The 23049-nt window shown below is 46.8% G+C and overlaps 1 protein-coding gene across 12 annotated transcripts in view; it reads left to right on the top strand.

Moving 5' to 3' along the window:
• The first annotated feature begins 3066 nt into the window (after nucleotides 1–3066).
• Nucleotides 3067–23049, top strand: part of CAST (calpastatin) — a 66946-nt gene continuing 46963 nt past the window's right edge. For 7 of the 12 annotated variants that reach the window (XM_063319735.1, XM_063319740.1, XM_063319738.1 and 4 more), the window contains exons 1-3: nucleotides 3348–3433; nucleotides 10527–10592; nucleotides 20423–20494. In XM_063319735.1, coding sequence (XP_063175805.1) covers nucleotides 3404–3433; nucleotides 10527–10592; nucleotides 20423–20494 — 168 coding nt within the window. In that variant the 5' untranslated portion in view covers nucleotides 3348–3403. Of the gene's footprint in view, nucleotides 3228–3347; nucleotides 3434–10526; nucleotides 10593–20422; nucleotides 20495–23049 lie in introns of those variants that run through there. The other 5 variants (XM_063319743.1, XM_063319742.1, XM_063319736.1 and 2 more) reach the window with 4 other exon arrangements.

Genomic DNA, 23049 nt, shown 5'->3' with positions numbered 1-23049 from the left:
AAGTGTCCGACTGACTTGGATAATTGGTAGCACCTCCGCCACTCGTATGCCCAAATCCTTACACAAACGAGCAAACTGTTGGTGTTTAGGCCTGCAGCAGTTCAAGAGCTGACTCACGCACCCAACAGCTGAGATCACTTGCGTTAGGGGAACAAGTACCTGCTTTTCATTCCCCTGGTAAATGTGTGCTGTCTACATCCTTTATGTATAAAAGTAATCTAAACCAGTTAAGAAAAAATTTATGCAGAAGTTGCCAATAAACAATGGTTTCTTCAAGCAGTGGCAAACTGGAGGAACCTTCTAATAGAAACAACAGTGCCAACACCTTTGCCCCGAAGCAAGATTTCCTTGCAAGGCTGGAGCCCAGTTGGTTTCCAGAACACTGCAGAAGCACGCAGTGGCTGTGGGAACCGGAGTACGTGGCTGGATGGCTCCAGTCTGCCATTATGCCGTGCTCAAATCTCATCTATATGCCTAACTTCTTACAAGGAGAGCTTAGAATTGATGATGTGTTTCTGGATCAGCAGAACCCTCAACACCCAGCGTGATACAGACCGACATCACCAAGGATTTCATGTATTACTGCCTCGTTACTGTGCAGCTCCACAATTCCAATTACTGTCAGCTCCAGTTGCTTGTCACCAGGCACGCAGCAGCCAGAGTGGTGAAGCAGAGCAAAGGCTTCCCAGCGCAGCGTGCCAGCAGGGAGGGTCTGCTGCCTGCAGCCAAGGAATGCAGTACAATCTGTTAGACCTGTCAGAGTGACCCCAGGTAAAACAGCACACAAGAGCCTCGTGTGAAAGTCATGCATTAAGCACGTCCCTTGCCTTCCTCTCCTCCGGAGCACCCTGCCGAGATGGATGGCGTTATAAGCTGGTCCCATGTAACTCCTTTACAATTCCATGGCCAGATGCAATACAGAGCTTCGGTAAAGGCTGTGTACTTAAAATTTTAGGCAAGTCACCCATCGAGTGGAATGCCAAACCCATACATGTCACAGACCGAAACACTTCAAAGGCCAGCCATAAATCTACGTGGAGCTACTCAGAAAGGAAAAGCAGGGACAGCTTTAACCTGTCCTTCCTCTCTGGAGATTAAAGCTGTTCTCCAAGGCCTCGAGGGGTTCACCCTCGCCCACTCGTCTCCTTCTCTCCGTCAGACAGGACAGGGCGTGAGCACTAATTAGGTTTATAGACTTCCCACCAAGTGACTTAGTCCTTCTGCTTCTTCCCCGGAGGAAGCAGGGAGTAGTTGCTTAGGTGGTGAGCATTCCCTAGAGACTCGGATACTTTTCCTTCCTCCTGCTCATAGACGTGGCCTCCTCGCATGTGCCCATGTCCAGGAACCGCCACTGCTGGGACCTCTTTGGAGTAATAGCACCCACCCAACGCTGTGCCACCCAGCCAGCCTGAGCCTGGGATCCCCTGGCACAGAACACCCTGAACACCTATTTTACTTGAGCTGCGCGCAAGCAAGACCTGGGTGAGACAAATCTGGTGAACCGTGCCAGTTCCTGCACACAACCCCCGTGTGTGAGCGCTACACACGGCTTGGCAGCTACTGCACTTTGAACCCCTTCCACTGCAGGTTGACTTCATGTCATTAACCACATCGTTCTTGCCATAATGCTTCAAGAATATTTGCCATACTACTCAGTCACAGTTCATTTCTTTACCAAGGTGGCCTCGGAGAACCTCTTTTGGTAAAAGATTAATTTTTCATGCCACCTATATATCCACAGAAACAGGAGCCTTGCCCAAACCATTCCTACTTATGGAGGATTTTCCAGCTGTTGATGAGGGAGGTTTGGCCATGCTGAATCTTCCTTCAGCTTTGTGAAAAATAGCAAAGGTATTGTTGGCTTTCGCCATAATAACAAGGCTATAAATCTTTGACTTATAAGGATAACTAACCTTTAGTAAATTAGGAAACAGGAGAAACCTCAAAGATAACAACTAACAGCAACTATGAAGAAAAACATCATGAAGAAAAACATCCGAAAGAAACAAAAGAGAACTTCTCCAAAAGACTCCACAAGTGATTAACAGAAGGAAACAGATGCATGGGAAAAGGGAAGTGAGGATCATGGATCCTCAGAAACAATTCAGAAGGAAACACACAAATAGAAGAGAAAAGGGACTAATAATAATCAATCCTTATCAACAATTACTCTGTCTAAAAGAGTGAATACGTATGCAATATTGAATGTATATAAGACATGGTTGAAGTGTTAGCTGGTGTGCCACTGACTTGAGTCACGCACCCAGCGCTGTGCTTTTGCTTTATTGGCTTTGTCCCTATAATAAAATAAGTGCCATTTCTGTTTAAGGGATCTGGCTATTTATTACAAGCTTTGACCGACCACTGTCTGTTCCGGCGGTGTTTTGGAAGAGCCGTCGGTACATCCCAGGCAGCTCATTTGTGTGAAGGCTCACATGGACAGGGACATTCGGGACCTACTCTCAAAAAACCATCAGACCTTGAAAGCTTTTCCACTGAATAACCCGAGCTGCGGTACATCCTCCTGACGTGAGCGTTAACACATGGACCCACAGGATGCGTGACCCACACGGAGACCGAGGGCGCTGGCATGTCGGGATGGCGTCCCTTGCCTTCTGTGCCATTTCAGGCCGAGGTGACAGCCAAGGCCGGAGGCTGGTGGAGGAGCCGGGATGTCAGGGAGCCAGAGGAGCCGCAGGCGCTGCTGCCCAGCTCAGTCGCCGAGGGTGCCCTGAGAGGGCAGGATCCCTGCCGGGAGCTGCCTCAGCCCCAGCCCGAGGGCCGCGCGTCCATACCCAACGCTTTCCCGAGGGGAAAGGCTGAGGGTCCGACTTTCGTGAGGAAAAGGAAGGCGTCTGTGCATTTTTTTACCACAAAACACCCTTTTTTTAAAGAAAAGCCACTCTTGTTTCGGCCAAGCGTTGTCCCGCCACCGGCGCTGGCACAGCGCGGGGCGCCGGGCGCCGGGGGCCGCCGCCCCAGCCCGGCCCCCTCCCGACCGCCTCAGCCCGGGCCCTGCCGCCGTCCGAAGCGCGCCCCCCCGCCGGCCCCCCCGGCCCCGGCCGGAAGGGGAGGGACCGGCCGCCGAGCGGGACGGCAGGGCTGCGGCGCCGGGACGACTGCTCGCCACCACCGGCAGCCCCCCCCGCCCGCCTTCCCCGGGGCCCGCAGCAACGCCGGGGGCAGGCGGCAGGGAGCCCGCCGCCATGTCGCAGCCCGGAGCGGCGGTAAGGCGGGGGTGCGGGCGTGTCTGGGGGATGGCGGGCCGCGGGCACTGGTGCCGCCGGGGCTGTGGGGCGGCGGGGCCTGGCGGAGGGGCGGGTGCCGCCCTGGGGCGGTGGCGGCTGCCGGGGCGCGGCCCGGGCCGGGCGGTGCGGGCGGTTGAGGAGCGGCGGGCAGCGCCATGGCCTTCGCGCGGTGGTGGTACGCCATGGTAAATAGGGGGGCTGCGGCCGTGGGACCGGGACCGGGGGTGAGGCCGGGCCGGGCGGGGAAGCCGGGGGGCGGCCGGGGGGCGGCCGGGAGTGGGGGTCTCCGCGGGCGGGGTGGCCCGTAGGCTCCCTCCCCGCTCCGGGGGCAAGGCTTAAGAAGGGATAAGGAAAAGGATTTTGTGGTGACTGGCGGCAAATCAGCGCTTTTTTTAAACGCTCGCGCAGTAGAGTTTCAGGTCAGATGAGAACTTGGTGTTCTCTGGCGCTGCTTCCGTAATCCCTGTGCCGTCTTTTACAGGCGACTCTGGAAAATCTGCTTTTTCGTGCTGTTGGCTGTTTTCGTAATTTTCTGAATACTGCAAGCGCGCTAGCTGATGAAACTACCACACAGCCATTTGCAACATAAGGCAGAATTTCTATATAAGTCCCAATTTGTATGGGATTGTTTTGGCTTTGGAAAAAACTCCGCGGTGTGCCTTTTTTCAGCAACATGTTCTCAACTGCAGGTAGGTGGTGGAGTTGCCAGGAATAGTCCTCGCTTGCCAGCGACTCCCTAAGTAAACCACAGCCCTCTGATGGCTCCGTGCGGTTTGGCTGGTCTTAGGTCGCTACTCTAAATTACCATGACGAACCTGCAGTTGCCTTAAAAAGTCGTCTTTGTGATTTATTAGTCATATGAGGAAACGGTTGGTCGCACTATGGAGTGGTGAATAAAAGTTTGCGTTCTGTTAAAGTTTTACAGAAAGTATGCATTGTGTAAGGTGGCTTTCAGAGAAAATATCACTTTAATGTGTTTACTAAATAGATAATCAGGCAGATTAAATCTGTTGAATCTATGATTGTGCTTTTAAATTGCTCTAAGTAGCTCGGATCAGTGTTTACTAATGTTTTCAAGTACCGTTCCTTCTGTCAAGTCAGATCAGTGATGGAGGTGACACAAAGTCACAAGGAGGAAAGTTTGGGAACTGCTGCATTAAGTGATGACACAAATGTTAAATGCCTCGGTAGTCCCGGGTCACTGAATCTAGGGTAAAAAAAAATACTAAGGCAACATGACTACCTTTGATCAGGTAAGGAAATCTCTCCTCCACGTGATCCATTGGAAACCCATTGTCGCAGGTGTTGGCAGCAGCGTAGGACCTGTGGGCCTCCACGTGAGACATGCGTCCTCTTGTCTCATGCACGTGTGTCACACAGGACAGTTTCTGCCTGGAAGACCTTGTGGCCTAAAGGATGAGTAAGCAAAGCAGAAAAAGTGGGAAGGAGGAACAGATGCAAAAGTGATTTACTGGTTGCTCTACCAAGGTTTTTACTGGCTAGTGTATTTAAAGGAGAACAGAATGTCTGTAAGATGAATCTAATTTTCACCTTTCCATTCTTTACATTGCTTGATTTTAGTTCCCCCGAAACCTCTTTCCGCTGGCAGTTTTCTGAGCAGCATCAGATATCTCCGTCTTCCCAATTTCAGCTGAAAATGAAGGCCAAACTCCTATCCGCATAAAAGCATGTCTCCTTTAGTATCTGTAATGCAAAGTTGGTTGACTTCAGCGGAGAATCTTGCAAGGAGGCTTCCCTTCTCACCTAGTTGCTGAGCATGTTGTCACTGCAGTCCTCTGAGATGTTGTGCAATGGCTTTGAACCAAAGGCTCATTAATGCTGATGGGGCTCCCGAGGTTTAGGAGGAATTTTTTGAAGCAAGAACTTTAGCTGAGGTCTGACTATTGCAAGCACAGGCTGAGAATGCAATTGTATGTTCAGTTCTTAGTATTTTGCTCTGTGCTTTTGACCTAGGCCAGTTACTTTATGAATGTTCTTTGACTCAGAAGTTAAAAGGTCTGTCTGTAAAATAATATATATGAAGGACAAAGGAGTCCAGGAAGGCTGGACATTTTTCAAGAGGGAAATCTTTAAGGTGCAGGAGCTGGCCATCCCCATGTGCCATAAGATCAGCCAGTGGGGAAGAAGACCAGCCTGGCTCAAACAAGAGCTCTGGCTGGAACTCAGAAAAGTTTATGGCCTCTGGAAGAAGGGACATGGCACTGAGGAAGAGTACGAAGATTACATGAGGCTGTGCAGGTAGAAAATCAGAAGGGCCAAAGCCCAACTAGAATGTAATCTGGCTACTGCTGTAAAAGACAATTAAAAACGTTTCTATAAGGAGGACTAAGGAAAATTTCCATCCTTTATTGGGTGTGGGGGGAAACATAGTGACCAAGGATGAGGAAGAGGCTGAGGCACTTAATTCCTTCTCTGCCTCAGACGACTTTAATAGTAAGACCAGTTGTTCTCTGGGTACCTAGCCCCTGAGCTGGACAATAGGGACAAGGAACAGAATGAACCCCCCATAATCCAAGAGGAAATGGTGAGGGACCTGCTACATCACTTAGATACACGTAAGTCTGTGGGGCCGGATGACATCCACCCCATACGCTCACCAAGCCACTTACCGTCATTTACCAGCAGTCTTGGCAAACCAGGGAGGTCCCAATTGACTGGAGGTTAGCAAATGTGATGCCCATCCACAAGAAGGGTCACAAGGAGGATCTGGGGAACTTCAGGCCTGTCAGTCTGACCTCAGTGCAGAGGAAGGTTATGGAGCAGATCATCTTGAGTGCTGTCACACGGCACGTACAGGACAACCAGGCGATCGAGCACAGTCAGCATGGTTTATGAAAGGCAGGTCCTGCTTGACAAACCTGATCTGCTTAGTGGATGAGGGAAAGGCTGTGGATGTTGTCTCCCTAGACTTTAGTGAAGCCTTTGACATGGTTTCCCACAGCATTATCCTGGAGAAGCTGGCTGCCCATGGCTTGGATGGACATACGCTTCGCTGGGTGAAAGACTGGCTGTCTGTCCGGGCCCAGAGGGTGGTGGTGAATGGAGTTAACTCCAGTTAGGGGCCAGTGATGAGTGGTGTTCCCCAGGGCTTAGTACTGGGGCCAGTTCTCTTTAATATCTGTATCAATGACCTGGATGAGAGGATCAAGTGCACCCTCAGTAAGTTTGCAGAGGACTCCAAGTTGGGCAAGAGTGTTCATCTGCTGGAGGGCAGGAAGGCTTTACAGAGGGATCTGGACAGGCTGGATGGATGGGCCAAGGCCAATAGTGCGAGGTTCAACAAGGCCAAGTGCCAGGTCCTGCGCTTGGGTCACAACAACCTCATGAATGCTACAGGCTGTGGGAAGAGTGGCTGGAGAGCTGCCTGGCAGAAAAGGACCTGGGGGTGTTGGTCAACTGACGGCTGAATAGGAGCCAGCAGTGTGCCCAGGGGGCTAAGAAGGCCAACAGCACCCTGGGTTGTGTCAGGAATAGTGTGGCCAGCAGGACTGGGGCAGTGACCACGGTCCCCCTGTACTCAGCGCTGGTGAGGCTGCACCTCAAATACTGTGTTCAGTTTTGGGCCCCTCACCGCAGCAGGGACATTGAGGTGCTGGAGCGAGTCCAGAGAAGGGCAACGGAGCTGGTGAGGGGTCTGGAGCACAAGTCCTGTGAGGAGCGGCTGAGGGAGCTGGGGGTGTTCAGCCTGGAGAAGAGGAGGCTGAGGGGAGACCTTCTCGCTCTCTACAGCTCCCTGAAAGGAGGGGGTAGCCAGGGGGGGTCGGGCTCTTCTCCCAAGGAACAGGCGATGGGACAAGAGGACAACGGCCTCAAGTTGTGCCAGGGGAGGTTTAGATGGGTATTAGGAAAAATGTCTTCACGGAAAGGGTAGTCAAGCATTGGAAGAGGCTGCCCAGGGCAGTGGTGGAGTCGCCATCCCTGCAGGGATTTAAAAGCTGGGCAGATGTGGTGCTGAGGGACATGGGGTAGTGGTAACATGGCAGTGCTGGGTTAATGGTTGGACTTGGTGATCTTAAAGGCCTCTTCCAACCAAAACAATTCTATGATTCTGTGATTCTATGAGTAGTGTCATGGTATTTTCGTTCACTGTAGAACAGGATGAAGATCTCAGGATAATCTTTCTTCTTCATGGTACTTCTCTGTGTATTTTGTGGAGACGTGATTATGGGTAGATTTGCGTGTTTAGTAAAGTTTGAAAATAATTTGGGCCAACTTAACAACTATAAGGAATGGTTGTTAGCTCGTTAGTTAAGCTAGAAATGTAACTTCAGCTGTTCACCCACTATTTGTGTGACAGAGCTGGAGCTTCTCTTGTCCACTGTCTTGGTTGTGGATATGTTTCTTTGGCATTGGAAGGAAAGATGAGTGTTAAAGAGTGCCCAAAGGAGAAGTCAACTTTGTCGTCCACTTGGGAATGTAAAAGAGCAATGCATGCATACTGTCTAAGAAAACCGGAGTGTAGTCTCCTGTAAGCAAACTGATTTATTTGCTTTATTTCATTTTTATATTTAACTTTTTACTAGAAGGTTCAAAGCTTGGAGATACAGAGCAAAATAGAGGTGTTGAAGGGCATGTTTGAAACAGCGTCCCTTCTCATGTCTTAAGCATCTGCTGTTCAGGGAAGCAGCATAATCTTCTCAGAAGGTGTATTAGGAAGTTGTGCTTTCCAAGCTTACCTCCTCAGGATGGCAGACTTTCAAGTGAGGTAATACTTTCATAGACTGTTTTATTATCTGAGGCCAGAACGTATCAGCACTTGATGTGTACACAGTGTGTGAGGCCAGCTCGCTGGATAAAAAAAATTACTTTGGTTGGGCCCTTATGTGCCTTGTTCCTGTGGTTAAAATAAGCAGTCTTTGGCTTTTAAGTCAAAGTCTCATTGTTAGTGGTGCTGTTTGACATAACCTTTTGGAGAGAAGATGGCATGCATTTAATTTCTCTCCAACTTGAGTTTAGGGTGGCAAAGTTGTGGTCCTTGTCCTGTTCCGTTTCTTGTCCTTTCTCGCCAGTGAAGCCACCCTGGGGTGCCTCAGGGACGTGGAATTGATATTCTGCTTGAAGGGAGGTTGAGGGAATCCTGCCAGCCCCCTTGACCTCCTGTCTCTGCAGGCAGTGCAGGCTGCTGTACCTGACTGCCTGGTCTGAGAAAACAGAAGCGTCTGCTGAGGCAGGCAAACGCAGAAGCCTTGACACGCAGGAGGGGACACTCTGAGCTCCATCCGCCCGCTCAGACACGGTGTATATTCCCCCTGAATAGTCCTGGGACTGGGCGTCTTATTGATGCTCTGTCTGTCTGGTACAGCTTTCCTTGGTGTGAAGATGAGGAGGTGGACTTAGGGAGGAAGGGTAACACCAGATTTGACCCTGGTAAAAGTCTGTCGCACTCAGTAGGAACTAAGTAAGGCTTCTCCGTTCTTTGACGTGGTTTAATAAAACAACAAAAAAAATCTGGGCTTTAATTGGTGTTGCTGCTTTTTAAGCTATGTCCAAATTTGAAACAGCAAGTCAATAAAAGCAATAAAATACATGCAGTGTATAGAAAGACATGCTTGCTGTATTAGCTGGATTAAGGGTAGCACTTGGCTTTTGGAGTGTTGTGATGCCAAGAGCATTTGTTTAGGAAGAGTGCCTGGCTGCACAGCAGAGTTTTGCTGTGCGGGAGCTGTAGCTCCTGAGCCTCATAGCAGTGCTGTCTCTGGAGTTTCACTTTGTCATCAGGAGCACGCTCACTGACATTGCTTTTACTGGTATGTATGTGGTGTGCTTTTATGGTAGCAGTAAAAAGCACAGGTAACTGGGTTAATTGTGTCTATACTGAAAGTGCTATTACGGGGCAGTGAGTCAATTCATCTCTTACCTGAAAAGCCAACCTATGGGACTTGTTTTTCCTCTGAAGAGGCACAATTGGAATACGAGAATAGCACTTTCAATTTTAAAACTTGTCAAGTATCTTAGTAATGCCCAAACTCATTTTAGAAACTTGAATTATTAGAGGTTGTCTAAAATAATTTTTGAAATTTTTGTCAGGTACCACCGTAATGGAAACAGATTAGAGACATGCTATTTTTTTTATGTTTAGTTTTAAATTTTCATTCAGCTGTAGTATTTTCCCAGCCTGTCTGCTGACGTGCTCGAGCACGTTCCTGTTGCTGATAGTGCAGTGGTACATGGATCATTACTTTCTCCCTATAGCCATGTAAAGAAAAATCTGCGGGAACTCATTACTTCAGTGAGTTAGCAAACTTTACCTCCTGCTGCTCAGTCCTCAAAACAGAAGGGAATAAATCGGCCTCAAATCATCTCCTGTCTTTACTTAAAACAAACCAGACATGAATCCTCATTCCCAGATGTCTCTGTTTCTGTGGGAAGTTACACCAGCTGAGATATTAGATAATATCTCTATTATGTTGCCGTTTATATTCATGGTAAAATTTCTTGCTTTTAACTTTTTTTTTTATTCTGAAGATTAAACAATATGCTTTTGAAAAAGATTTGTTGAGGGACATTGTTAACTAATTCTGAGAGACGCAGAGACTAAAATGTGCGCTGGATGCCAGTGTGCATGCTGAAGAAACTGTACGTTGCCATATGTGGGGAGCAAGTGGGATTGCACATCAGGTTATGTGAAAGCAAGAGCTTTAAAGTCTTGGAGGGGATCAAAGAGGCGGGAGGTTTGGGGAACCTGGAAGAACTGTATTTCCTAATGTGCACCTGTGTCTGAACTATTACAGCATTTGGTTTTTGTATATGAGCAGCTGAATTCTAGAAATCGTAGTAATAGCTTTCTTTCAGGTTAGGAGGGCTGGGCATCGTGAGCATTTTAACGTGTCTGAGGAAAGGTCAGATGTTGGAGCAGATGCTTGTAATTGCACACGTTGTGTTGATCTCTCAGAGCTGTTCTGTTTCTGCTGAAGCCTGTGGGACTGACAGTGTTTATGAAGCAGGTATTGGAGAGGGCTGTGCTGGTGAGGAATGAATGACAAGCATAATATCTTCCAGCACTTTTCACAAGAACAGTCAAGTTACATGTGCTGCCCTGAAAGTCATGACTTCCTGACTGATTTCACCTGAAGTTATACAGCAGGTCATGTAGAAATCCTGTCCAATACTGAGAAAGAAAACTTAAAATGTTCCCATCTGTTGTATTGCAGTAGGTGGAAGGAATCACACATGCACTAAGATATTTGGGGTATTCTCTACGTAGAAGGTGTAATTTGGGATCTTATTAACTACACATCTTATTTTCTCTGCTTACAGCATGGTGACAAGAAGGCAAGTGGAGCTTCTTCCACATCAGGAGAGAATAAAGGAGAAGCAGCAGAGGTAAATTCAAGTGTTTGAACATATGAAAAAGAAAAGTTGATAGTGAATTTTCCCCTATACAGACCTTTGTCTTTTGATGGCAAAGTGGTAGTTTTCAGGTAATCAGCCGGTGACTGTAGTCACTCATTATTCATTCCAGGAATGTATAGTTTTGTCTTGTGCTGCTGAGCAGCCTACTGAAAATTTTTCTTTGCTCATCCTTTCACAAATACTTCATGTTAGTATTGGTGGAAATGATCTGAGTGGGTGTGTCTATTCTGCAGTGCAGGTACCCTTTGGGACACGTATGGTGGTCCTGGTTTTTCAGTTGTACAGAAGTACGGATGAAATGAGTACACTGTGATGCTTTCCACCTTGTCGGCACCCTGGCTTTTCTTCCAAAAATGCAAATCCAAATTCATACATATATGTTCCTTGTCTGGGCCATCTCCTGACACACCTGCAAATATGTGGTCAGTACTGTATTTTAGAAAAAAATACTTATTTTTTGAGATACTGCCTCCTCAGGAACTGGTATTTACAGTTCAAGGGTCCCTGCTGGGTTATAACATTGAGTTTACACAAATGACTTCATAGTCTGAGCGTAGCAGCTGTGGCTGTTGTTAACAATCATAAGCCATATGGGTTGTGGGCAGTGTTAGGGTCAGTACCTTGAAGGGCCTCCTCTCTCCCAGCAGCTCCAAGCCCTGTCAGCCACTCAGAGGTAGGTCCTTGTGTGCTGCAGCGAGTCGGGCTGGTATTGCAAAGAGAAGGTGTTGTCCACACCAGGACGCGAGCGCCAGTACTGCTCGTTAGTTCACCAACAGCCTCTGCCGTGGCAAGCAGGAGCAGCGCTTCCCCAGGGAAGGCTAACAGCAGGTTCGGGCAGTGAAGAATTTGTAGTGATGTCTGTTACTAGTTGTCTACTTGTTGGCTTCAAATGTCAATCACTGATACATGGGAGCCAGAAATAGTTGTGCCTGATACCTTGTTAATAGCAGAAGCTATTTGGACAACGTCTAAACTGTGGTGTGTTTAACTGCACTGCAGATCAACACCTGTGAATGTTTTTATTACTGTCCTCTGAAGGAGATGATTAGAGCAATTACCTTTCTTTCCTGGTCCCAATACCAAGAAAGGCTTGGCTAGCCTGGGAACACGTTCCTTCTTTCCTCTCTAGACAGTTTATTTTTTTTCTTAAATAGCATTATTCTTTTAGTTCACTTTAGTTGTTAGTTTAATGCCAAATTCTTTGACTGCAGGTTGTAGCTCTTAATATAGAAGTGCTGACTTCCTTGTGGGAAGGGTGGGAGTTGAAGCCTGTAGTTTGGGTTGTGGAGTTGCTGTTTCTGACCTCTCACTGAGAAGATCTGCTTCTAGCTAGCAAAAGAAGGCTGTCACTAAGTTTATTGTCCTGATGCTTTTACTTTATGAGTCCTTAGAATACTGCGTGTATATTTCCTCTTGTGAATTTCTTGATATGTTTGAGTTGTTTCATTGGCTTTACAATGCTTAAAAGTGAAAGTAGATCAAAACACTTTCGCGTAGGCCCATTGAACAGCATTAGGGCCGCCATGGTTCACATCAACCTCCAAAACACTCTGATATTTTAAGCAGTTGAGGTAGCAACTCAAAATCTTTGTGCAGATTTCCCAAGAGTCTTCAATGTTATATTTTTGTTTAAAAGTTTAAGGTTATTTCTGTAGTCTTCAGTTTTTGAAGCAGAAATTGATAATCCGCCTGTAGATGGCTGTGGACACCTTGCCTAGAATATTGAGTTTGTGCATCTGCCTACTAGAAAAGGTTTAGTAATGCATTATAAAAATGACAAGGAAATACAAAGGTCTTTGAAGAGTTCATATTCATATTGAAGGGAAAATTGCAAAAGCCCTTGTGCTCATTGTTTAGCTAAAAATAACAATAAATGACTCTGTCTCTCAAATTCTTTGAGTACATAGTCCCGAAGGAGTGAGAGAAGGTGAGTAAAGCTTTGAGAAGTAAAGGTAGGAAAGGTCTGACACAGGTTTGAGTAGAAGACACTAATTAGCCACAGCATCAAGGAGAACTCAAAACAAGTGCTGTTAAGGTGTACAATAGGCTTCTTAAACCTTTCCTTCTTGGAAACTTAAAACTAGATTGAAAAAAACACTGGAGAGGCTGACACTGGTCCCACAGCTAGAACTTGCTGGAAGAGGCAGACAGCAGGTGAGTTCAACCACCTGTCTTGCTTGGATGTAAAGGGCGCGTACAGTCCTTCCCTGCTTCTCTTCCCAAGGGTCCACTCTCACCTCTTCTCCTCAGTGGCCAGAAACGTAAAGCTTACCACAGTACTGAGGTTCCGACTGATGCTTCTCTTCCTTCTAGAATACTGAATTTAGCCTGTTCAGTTTCTGAAAACAAAAGCTAAGATGTGTCCTTAAGGCTATATGCCCATTTTACTTTAACTCTCATCCTTCACAGTAGCCTGTGGTAGTTACTTGGAAGCCCTTTGGTTGCACTAGTACTCGGTGCCATTGCATCTAGCACAGGAGAGAGGTGTTTCGGAAGGGATAGGACTGTGATACCCTGCTTTACAGGGCCATGTTGTGCTTGGAAAGGTGAATCTCCTCCACTTCAGTACTTAATGTATGTTATCAAAGGAAAGATACTGTCAGTGGTTTGCCTCATTTCAGCAGCGCTTCTCAGACTTCAGGTCTAGACAGGCTGGGGGACTTACTTGCTATAGGAATGGTCAGCTTTAGGTTGAGGTGCACGTAATCTGTCAGTCTAATGATGAGCAACTGAAGGTGTATCTGTACATGGTGTCTTGTAGAAATAGGCAAAAGATTAGCTGGAGGGACAGAACTGGAAACTGCAGGTGTGTTAGAATACATAATTGAAAGATCAGGCAGTTCTTTATCAGTGTAGTTGACAGTGAAAGTGTGTGTGTGCTATGGTTGTATTGGGCACTGTTCAAGGACAAAGGTTCAAGTCACAAGGATATACCTTAAGTCTTTGTGTCTTGGGTTTCAGAACCTTACATCTGATGAATTCACATTCTGAGGAGAATCAGACACTTCTTGAGAATCTAAATCAGCTTTAATGAAATGTTTTCATTCTTTGTGGATGTGTGTGTCGTGGATGTTAACAGAAAAGAAATGATGGTTGCTGGAATTGGTGGTTGCTCATGCACTTGAAGCTGCTGCATATGTTTGCAGCTGGGATGCACCTGCCACCCAGTAGAAGTGAGTGATGTGCTGCTGTTTTCCCATCTCTTCCTCTGTTTTCTCGCTGTGTTTTGACATTGTGGTCGTGAGTCAACATGTTTGCAGCATGTCGTTGCAAAGTGTATGCGATAGGAAATTTCCTTTCTTCTCCTTCCCTCCTGATGTTCCAAGGCTTTTAGCAATTTTGTATTTAAAGGGTTAGCATGTGAGACACAGCTGGTGGGGTTTTCCTTTACCTCTCATCTTCACATCAACTTCAGCTTAATGTGTCCTTCCAGCAATTTGAGATCAGTTCAGACTTTGTGTGCCATCAAGGCATTAGTGCTCTAGAAGCTTTTGGGTGCTAAAAGATAAGAGATAGTTAAGAAGTCCCTGGACCACAAATTGTTTGTAAGAGGGTTAACATGTACCTAACCTATTTCTACATCACTGTTTTTGTATTCTTTTATATCTGCTGTTGGCTACTGCTAGGGACAGGGGAATGGCATATGTGACACTTTGGCCCGCCTCAGTAAGATGGGTCTTGTGTTGTAGTGAGTTGTATGGTCCTGCTGCCCTCTTCTTGAATGCTGTGTTCAGTATTGCCCCTTCAGAGGGCTGCCCTTGAGGGCACATAAGATTGATGCAGACCAGACACTCATTCTCCTCTGAAAACCACATAACTCTGTTTTGAATTGATTCATGCTTGTGTTATTAACTGCATTCTATAGTAAGACCTATTCTTGTTTTACTGTTGTAGAGGGAAATACCAAGGAGAGCTTCTGTATCAGTCTAAAAATCTAGCCTTCGTACTGCTGGTGTCTGAATGTAAAAATGTAGTTTAAAAGGAGGATGGAGCCATATATTCTAGGAATTTGAAGCCTCAGTTTAGAGTGGGGCCACGTTTTACCAGGTAGGGAATGAAACAAGACACTCCCTAGTGCGTCCTGCCATTTCAAGTCATGCTTTACAGCAGTCCAGACAAAATATTTGCTGCTTACTCAGCTCATTATTCTTTATTTAACAGGAAATACATTCTTTACTTTTAGTTGATGACAGTGATAATTGGCGTCAAAGCATTACTATCCTTTTAGAATTCATTCTTTGCTCTAACATCAGGATTTCTGTGATAACTTGTAATCCTGATGCTTGTGATGCAGGATTCCTTATCCAGAAAAAGCATTAGAGTTACTCGGAGTCCAGGGGCATAATGGTGAGTAAAGACATGATGACTGGTAAAAATCTGTTGGGATATCCACTATGTGTCTGAATTGCGGACGTGCATAAGTAACTTTGATTAGAGCCTTTGTGAGGTTTCTTTCTGCTTTGGTACCAAATTATTTATTTTAAAGTGCATTGTTTGTTTGTTTATTTTTTTCCCCCTGCACAGGTGTCCGGCAGATGTGTCTGCCCAGACATGCCGGGGGCACCGGTGGAGGAGCAGAGGTGTTCTGCGGGGTACAGCACTGGCTTTCTTGCCTGTCTTCCTTTTCTGTTTTGGTGGTTCTTCAGCTACGATGCAAAAATAACATTATTTCAGTTAAATTTTAATACTCGTTGGGAGCTGTTGTGACGTGAGGCTCTTCCTGCCATAGGAAGAAATAGAGTGTGATTGCTGCCCAAACAATTCTTGAATGAAAGATTGAAAGCTGGAGGCTGAAATGCTGCTTATGGTTGTCAAAAGCATTTCCAGAACAGAGATTGCATGTTCTTTCCTCATGTGGTACTTTTTTTTTTTTTTTTTCCTTAAAACACCTGTACCATATGCATTCTCATTGCAATAGTATAATGAACACTTGAATGTTATAGTCCAGTATTCCTAGACACCAGTCTTAAGGCATGTCTTTACTTGGAAAATCTAAATATCAAAGGGATATGTATTTTATCTTCCCTTTGTTAAACATGGGGAAAGTAATATTCCACTCTGAAACAGTGTTTTGGGTTTTTGTTTTGAAGCCACTGCTAATAATGAAAAGTAGATTATGGGTACCTGTATGCCACAGCTTTTATTCCTTCACATGCAATTCTGTATGGGTTCTTGATTATTCTAATTCATTTCGTAAGGAAGCTATGCTTTGATAATTCATTAGCTCTGTCATTATCAGGTTGGGAAGCAAGGTGTGAGTACAGCTTCAAGGTGATTCTTCAGCTGATTGTGTCAGACTGTCACAGAAAAACTCATCCGCTTCTTGAAGGGGGAGAAGGTGTCAGCGGCTCTGATGGATTTGTTCATAAAGTGTCGGAGCTGGTTTGCCTGGAGGGAGCATTGTGTGGAGGATGCTGGGAAGTACATAACATCATTATTTTAATAAGCTTAAAAGAAGGATGAACCGAGTAGCATGATGTGGCCAATTTTTATGCTTTTACAAATGTATTAAGGGGTAGATATCAAAGAAGTTACTATTGAAAGGTGACCCTGGGAACTGAAATATATTACTGTACTTAGCCTATCATGGTCAGCATTCGCTAAAGAATACTGATGTGATGTTGTGGCTTAACTCTCCATGTAGCTTATCTCCAGGAAGTCTTTCTCTACTCTAAAGAATAATTTATTTGCTTCTTTTCTGTCTTCTACCTGTACAGCAGTGGAGCCTGCTGTTCCACTTACAGTGAAACAGAGAGATGTTTGTGTTAACATTTTTTTTCTTTATACTGTTTAATAGATTAACATAAGTTCATGCTCAGAACAAGGATTTATTTAAGTCTAGTATTAGGGTTTTTTTTCTAGTTCAGACTGGGGGGAAAAAAACAGCTAGCCTTGTGCCTGAAATTTTTGAGTATGTTGGTAGCTGTCATAAAAACTCATTCTGCACAACAGTACATTATTTGTGGATTTTCAGAGCTTCACAGTTATGTTAGACATAGTTTAGGTACCAAAGGTAGGTCCTGAACACCATGAGGTCCTGAACCAAGGGCTGAGCCTGCACTAGAAATCAAGAGCTGTGATGCTGAAGGCATACCCAGAATACTAACCCAGAATTTTTGATTTTTTTTTTCCTTTTCTTTTTGAAAATAGAAAGGTAGCACTTAAAATTTTGTGTTTCTTCAGCAACCTAGTAAGTTATTTAAAAGTTGAAGCGTTGGTGGATGATGCTTATTACCGAGCTTTTAATGCACTACATCAGAGACAAAACCTAAGGCATTCTGCATCTCAGCATTGTCCCTAGGAAACTGTAATGCATCACACCTTCGTCACCTGCCTTCAGGAGCATTGTCACCTGGGGCTGGAAGACCGATGCTTTAATTAAAAATGTTCATTGTGATGGGGGTTGAAGGGTATGTGAAAGGAGAGTGTCGGCCCTTTAAAGTGTGTCTGGTCAAAGGAGCCATAAGAAGAAAATTCGGAGACAAACCTGACCAACGTGATGAGGGAGGCTGTGACAAGAGGAAACCTGGTCAGTGGCACCAGTTGGACATGTGGAGTGTGAATATGAGAGAGATCTTGAGGTGCTGGAGCGAGTGCAGAGGAGGGCAACGAAGCTGGTGAAGGGCCTGGAGAATAAATCTGATGAGGAGCGACTGAAGGAGCTGGGACTGTTTAGTTTGAGGAAGAGGAGGCTGAGGGGAGACCTCATCGCTCTCTACAACTACTTGAAAGGCCATTGTAGAGAGGTTGGTGCTGGTCTCTTCTCACAGGTCATTACTGATAGAACAAGAGGGAGTGGGTTCGAGCTGCAGCAGGGGAGGTTTAGGCTGGACATTAGGAAAAAATTCTTCCCAGAAAGAGTGGTCAGACACTGGAATAGGCTGCCCAGGGAGGCGGTGGAGTCACCATCCCTGGATGTGTTTAAGAGTCGTTTAGATGTGGTGTTAAGGGATATGGTGTAAGGGAGAACTTTGTAGAGTGGAGATGATGGTTGGACTCGATGATCCCAAGGGTCTTTTCCAACCTAAATGATTCTATGAGTCTGTGATGTTTATCTTTTCAACTGGGTGGATAAGGAAGGGGAGGGAGACAGATGCGCGGAGACCTAAAACCTGAGAAATTAGTGTCAATGAAGACAACAACCAGAAACAAACCTGGTAAGCCACACTAGTGGATGGGCTCTCTGGAAAATGCAGCAAACCGTGACTTTGTAACTGGTGAGGCTGGAAGCCGGAGGCTCCAGGATATTTGGAGGGGTTTGGTGGGACGGTGCTAGCTGGTGGGGCGATGTGCAGGTCACAGCCTGGTGCTGGGAGGGCGAGGGTGTGTGTCCTCCCCAAAACGGGTGTGCGTGTGTATTCACTGGCAAAGCTGAAGCGGGACCAGCAGGTGAGTGGGGACCCTGGGTCTGGGCAGGGTGTCAGGCGGGCAGAGGGTCCGTGCTGGTTTTGGGGGGACCCACGAGTGTGGGGTGCCTGTGGGATGTATGTGTGAGTGCTGTGTGTTGGCAGCGAGCACTGAGCTGGGACAGACAGTGAGCAGGGGAGCTTGGGCGGGTCCGAGCGCCAGGGTCCAGGTGTCCCAACCCTGGGCTCTTCACCCGGGATGCAAAGAGCCGATCCACCCCCAGAGCCCAGATCCGTGTTTCCTGATGTCTGCGCGGAGCTGGGCGCTGGGGGAAGCTCCACAAAGCCAGCACACCTTGGCTTATGCATTGTAAGCTTTGATATTTTACAAAAATCCACTCATTGCCACGCTACGCTTCTCTCTGGCGGCTCACGATTTCACAAGAAGCGCCTGTTGGCGACTGGTATTCTCCCTTCGATTAAAGATATAGAACCTTCCTGAATCTCTGCGCGAGCCCGGAGAGTGGGGGTCTCGTCTAGGAGGCGTGGAGCTTCAGAGGTGGAGGTGTGGTGGGCACGTTGTAATGAGCGCGGTTCACCTGAAGGGCACATGCTGTTTGTTTTCACCACTTTGTACAACCACAACCTTGCGGTTTTAGGGGAATGCCCCAGTTCTCCCGAGTTGTGTTCTTGTGTCTTTTTGCTGTCTACAGCCGGACACAATACATCTGTTCTCTTTCACTGCCCGAGGTCTCGTCTTCCTTAGTAACATCCTGTCTGCTCTGCCTTCATTGCGGGCTGGGGTGCTGGGGAGACAGAGGGGCCGTGCTGGTGCTTGGGGGACCCGAGTGCGCATCATCTGCTCATGATCCCAGCGGGTACCAAATGTCTTCTTGCAGTAGTGACCTGCTGCCTTGGCCATCCCCAGCGGAGGGGATGGGCCTGGGGGTGCTGGGGTGTGATGGGGGTCCTGCCTGTGGGCGCTGCTGACAGCAGCGGTGTCGGCGTCCTCTGTCTGTCTGTGTGTCTCTGGGACATGTGCTTGGCTTTGCTGCTGTTTGAACTTGCAACCACATCCCTCAGCCTGGGCAGGCCTGGCTGGGCAGGCGCCGGGCTGGGCTCCAGCAGCTGGGCAGGTCCATACTGGGTAGTGCTGGTCTATGCTGGGCAGCACTGAACTTCAGCAGCCGTGCAGGAGGGTCCAGTGCCGGAGCGGCTGGTGGAGGCAGCCACACTCCTAACATCCCTTTAACAGGAAAAATCACTATTACGCATGGTTTTTGCAACATACTGTGCAGTCTTAAGTGGATGTCTCCAGCGTGGCCATTACTAAGTGTGAAATCCTTGATGTAAATATCCCATTTTGTGTCAGTCTGTGCCATCAGGCCACATTTTTGTGATGTTAATCTTATGTAAATGGCCACAGAGGGTGGCCTGCTGCCCCAGGCTCTGACTGGAGGTTGACTGTTGGAGGTGCAGCTTTGTTTGCTCGAGATGCTCTCCTAGTGTTTGGAGCTGAATCAGAAAGGGAACAGGAGGTGAAAATTACCTTAGTGATAGAGGTTTCTCAGCCTCCCAGTCTGTTACTGTACCTAGTGTCCCATCAACTGAAAACTGGTGCTTCTGAGTTTGCATCCAAGCTTGCTGATCTCTGGTCATTGTGCAGACTTCCCTGCTTGTAGAGAGTAATTAAAGTGTGATGGCTTTAGTAGAGCTGTGAGTCTTGAGCTTCCACTTATCACAGAAAATTAATAGGTCCCAAATGTCTGCTGCTTCCAAAAATCAGATGCTTTTTGCTATGTTCATTAATAACAGCTTATTTTCCCAGTCTTCGTTAAATGTGATTTCACGTATCGCTGAGTTATTGCAGTGGTACTCAATGGTACTTGCTAATAAAGACATTACATTGGCCAAAACCTGGAGGTTCAAAGGGGATGTCATGGTTTTGTTTCAGTTGCAAGAATATTTATTAACTAGAAGAGCCATCATTTTTCCATTAGCTTTGTATCTTTACTTCCCTGCCTGAGCTGTAGTGTTACCTTCTCTGTTGTCATTCAAGTTATGTCTGTACATCCATAGCTCACCCATTTATTTTCATTGGTACTTTTCATTGAAGTGTATATGGTTACTGTTGCTTTAACTGTTGATTAAAACAGAGTCATTCTGCCACAGGAAATAGCACAGATTTATATATTGTCCGTAAAACAGTATGAGAGAGCTCAGCCTATTCTGGGCTGGGCAATACTGTTTGAAATGAGTCTGCGCGAGTTAAAAGTTACATAGGAGAATTTATTTTTGGATAACTTGCCTAGTATAAAATGTTCTAATGGACTTTTTTTTGGGGGGGGGGGTACCTTTTTTTTTTAATACCTTTCTTTTTGGTTTACATTTTTACTTGGCTTTTCTTTTTCTTCAGCAACACTTCTGACACTTGTTATGTTTTGTATTTTGTAGAAGAAACCAGGAAGTGCTAATGTCAGCCAGCCCCCCAAAACTCAGACAAGTGGAGCACCTTCTGCTGTTAAGGTAATGCGTACTTGAGGAAATGGTCTCTTTTAAAACTGAAGAGGATGTGCTGTGACTTCCTCCCCTGCAATGGAATAGAAAATAGTTTGTTTGCCTGCATTCGGCAACACTATGATGCTCTTCAGGTCTACTAGGAATCGTGGTGAATTGAAGTGAAAGGGGAACCCAAGCCTGTGGAATGCTAGCATTGACTTTGTGAGGAAATAGACTTGGTAACATTTTCCCCTGTCACGTGCTCTTTGTTAGTCTCCTAGTTATTTAAAAAAAAACACAGTCCCATTGATATCAGTGGCAAATTTCATTTGACTTACAGGGATATGGCCCTTTTTTTACTCTTAGTTTTTGTTTGTGTGTTTGTATTCTGTTTACTCCATGGGACATGGTGAGAGTGAAGCACTGGTAAGTGTCTTTGCTTTCATAGCCTCTGGAGCAGTTCAGTCATTCAGGAAGTTAGCATAAGAAGCGTTATGAAGATGACTTGCATAGGAGTGCAGTCGATATTCCCTGAAGAGAAGCAGTGATCACATTAAGCGTGCTCAGGTCTTGCAGAATATTGAAATAGAATGTTGAAAATACGGTGTCTGATGGTGGTCACACATGAACTGATGGCTGTAGTTGGGAATCACTCTTAGGTGCGTATTTGTCACGGATGAGTGGAATGCACCTCACTCGAAAGACAGAAGCCGCAATATGTTTTATTAAGGTAAAATAATAATTTGACAATTGAGTAAGTTTGATGGAATTTAACAAAGTGTAACAGTGGTTCAATAAGTTTGGTGGCAAGGTTCACCTTATTAATTACCGCATGGAGGAAACATACAAAGGAAAATTGAGTTCAACTCGAGCTAGAGTGGTTCACACAGAGACCAGAGGGGCAGAGTAAAGAGGGCCTTGCCGTTGAGATACAGGGTTCAGAGTGGACCCCCCCCAGCTCTGTTTTTGGAGCCTGGGTGTGGCTGGGTCCAATCTGAGTCTCAGACTTGAACAGTGGTTTATGTCTAAAGGACTCATCCATACAACGTTTAGAATCGTATTAACTCTATGGGTTAGTGACGGTTCATAGCATTAATGTGGCGTGCTATCGAGTACACAGGTGATCAGTCGCAGGTAGGGGATCTCTCTGCCTCGGGTGCGGGAGGATCTCAGTCTCATGTAAGCAATCTCAAGCCTTGAGAGGGATCTCCTCAAGGGGGGAGTCACCCGGCCTGCGGTCCAGCTGCAGTTCAGGGAGAGCTCCACCTGGGCCCAGCCTGATGGCAATATTTAGGGTGAAATAGTTGGCTGATAGTCAATAGTATGGACAAGATAGATGTCTTCGTTTTAGTTCCGGTATCTTGTCCTGTACTTGGCTTGTGTTGCATTTTGGGTTTCAAATATTTTCGAAATTTCAAACCTTTTGAAATATTTTTCAAGACACCTTCACTCCCTTGCATATGAGCCAGGGGCTTTCCGGCTCGCCAGTTCAGCCCCGGGACATGAGGCTGGTTGCTCCTTAGCAAGCCTGAACCAAAGTATGGCGAATCACTGCTTTTGTAAAGTAGTACTCCTAAAGATATCTCTGTGCTACCTAAGTAATTATTTTTCCTTTCTACTCAGTGAAGGAGGACACAAGGATATAAATCCTGTTATCACAGACTCATAGAACGGTTTGGGTGGGAAGGGACCTGTAAAGGCTACCCAGTGGCACCCCCTGCCCTGGGCAGGGACACCTCCCACCAGCCCAAGTTGCTCCAAGCCCCGGCCAACCTGGCCTTGAACCCCTCCAGGGATGGGGCAGCCACAGCTTCTCTGGGCAACCTGGGCCAGGGGCTCACCACCCTCACAGCCAACAATTTCTTCCTCGGATCTCATCCAAATCTCCCCCCTTTCAGTGTAAAACCATTTCCCCCTCATCCCATGGCTCCCCTCCCTGCTCCAGAGTCCCTCCCCAGCTTTCCTGGAGCCCCTTTAGGGACTGGCAGGGGCTGGAAGGTCTCCGCGGAGCCTTCTCTTCTCCAGGCTGAACCCCCCCCAGCTCTCTCAGCCTGTCCCCACAGCAGAGGGGCTCCAGCCCTCCCAGCATCTCCGGGGCCTCCTCTGGCCCCGCTCCAACAGCTCCGTGTCCTTCTGCTGTTGGTGCCCCAGCGCTGGAGGCAGCACTGCAGGGGGGTCTCACAGAGCGGAGCAGAGGGGCAGAATCCCCCCCTCAACCCCTGCCCACGCTGCTCGGGATGCAGCCCAGGCTGCAGGGGGTTCCTGGGCTGCCAGCGTAGGTTGCCGGGGCGTGTTGAGCTTCTCACCCAACAACACCCCCTTCTCCTCAGGGCTGCACTTTCTTTGTCCCTTTCTTACAGTGCTTTTCCCTGTCACTAGACAGCCCAACGTTTTTGTTGCTTTTGTTTCTATTCCTTGCAGTTTGCCAGGGCATTTCTCCTGCTAGTTAAGGTGGATGTAGTCGTCCATATGTAGTTCCCATGACAGCTCTACAATGTGGGATGGTCTCGAGTATAGTATTTCTGCGTATCAGTCACCAGCTGCATAGTCCTGTGGAAGCTCACATCTAATTTGCGAACTAA

The sequence above is a fragment of the Chroicocephalus ridibundus genome, chromosome Z (assembly GCF_963924245.1).
Source record: "Chroicocephalus ridibundus chromosome Z, bChrRid1.1, whole genome shotgun sequence".
NCBI lineage: Eukaryota > Metazoa > Chordata > Aves > Charadriiformes > Laridae > Chroicocephalus > Chroicocephalus ridibundus.
This window is presented reverse-complemented; position numbering and strand designations above follow the sequence as displayed.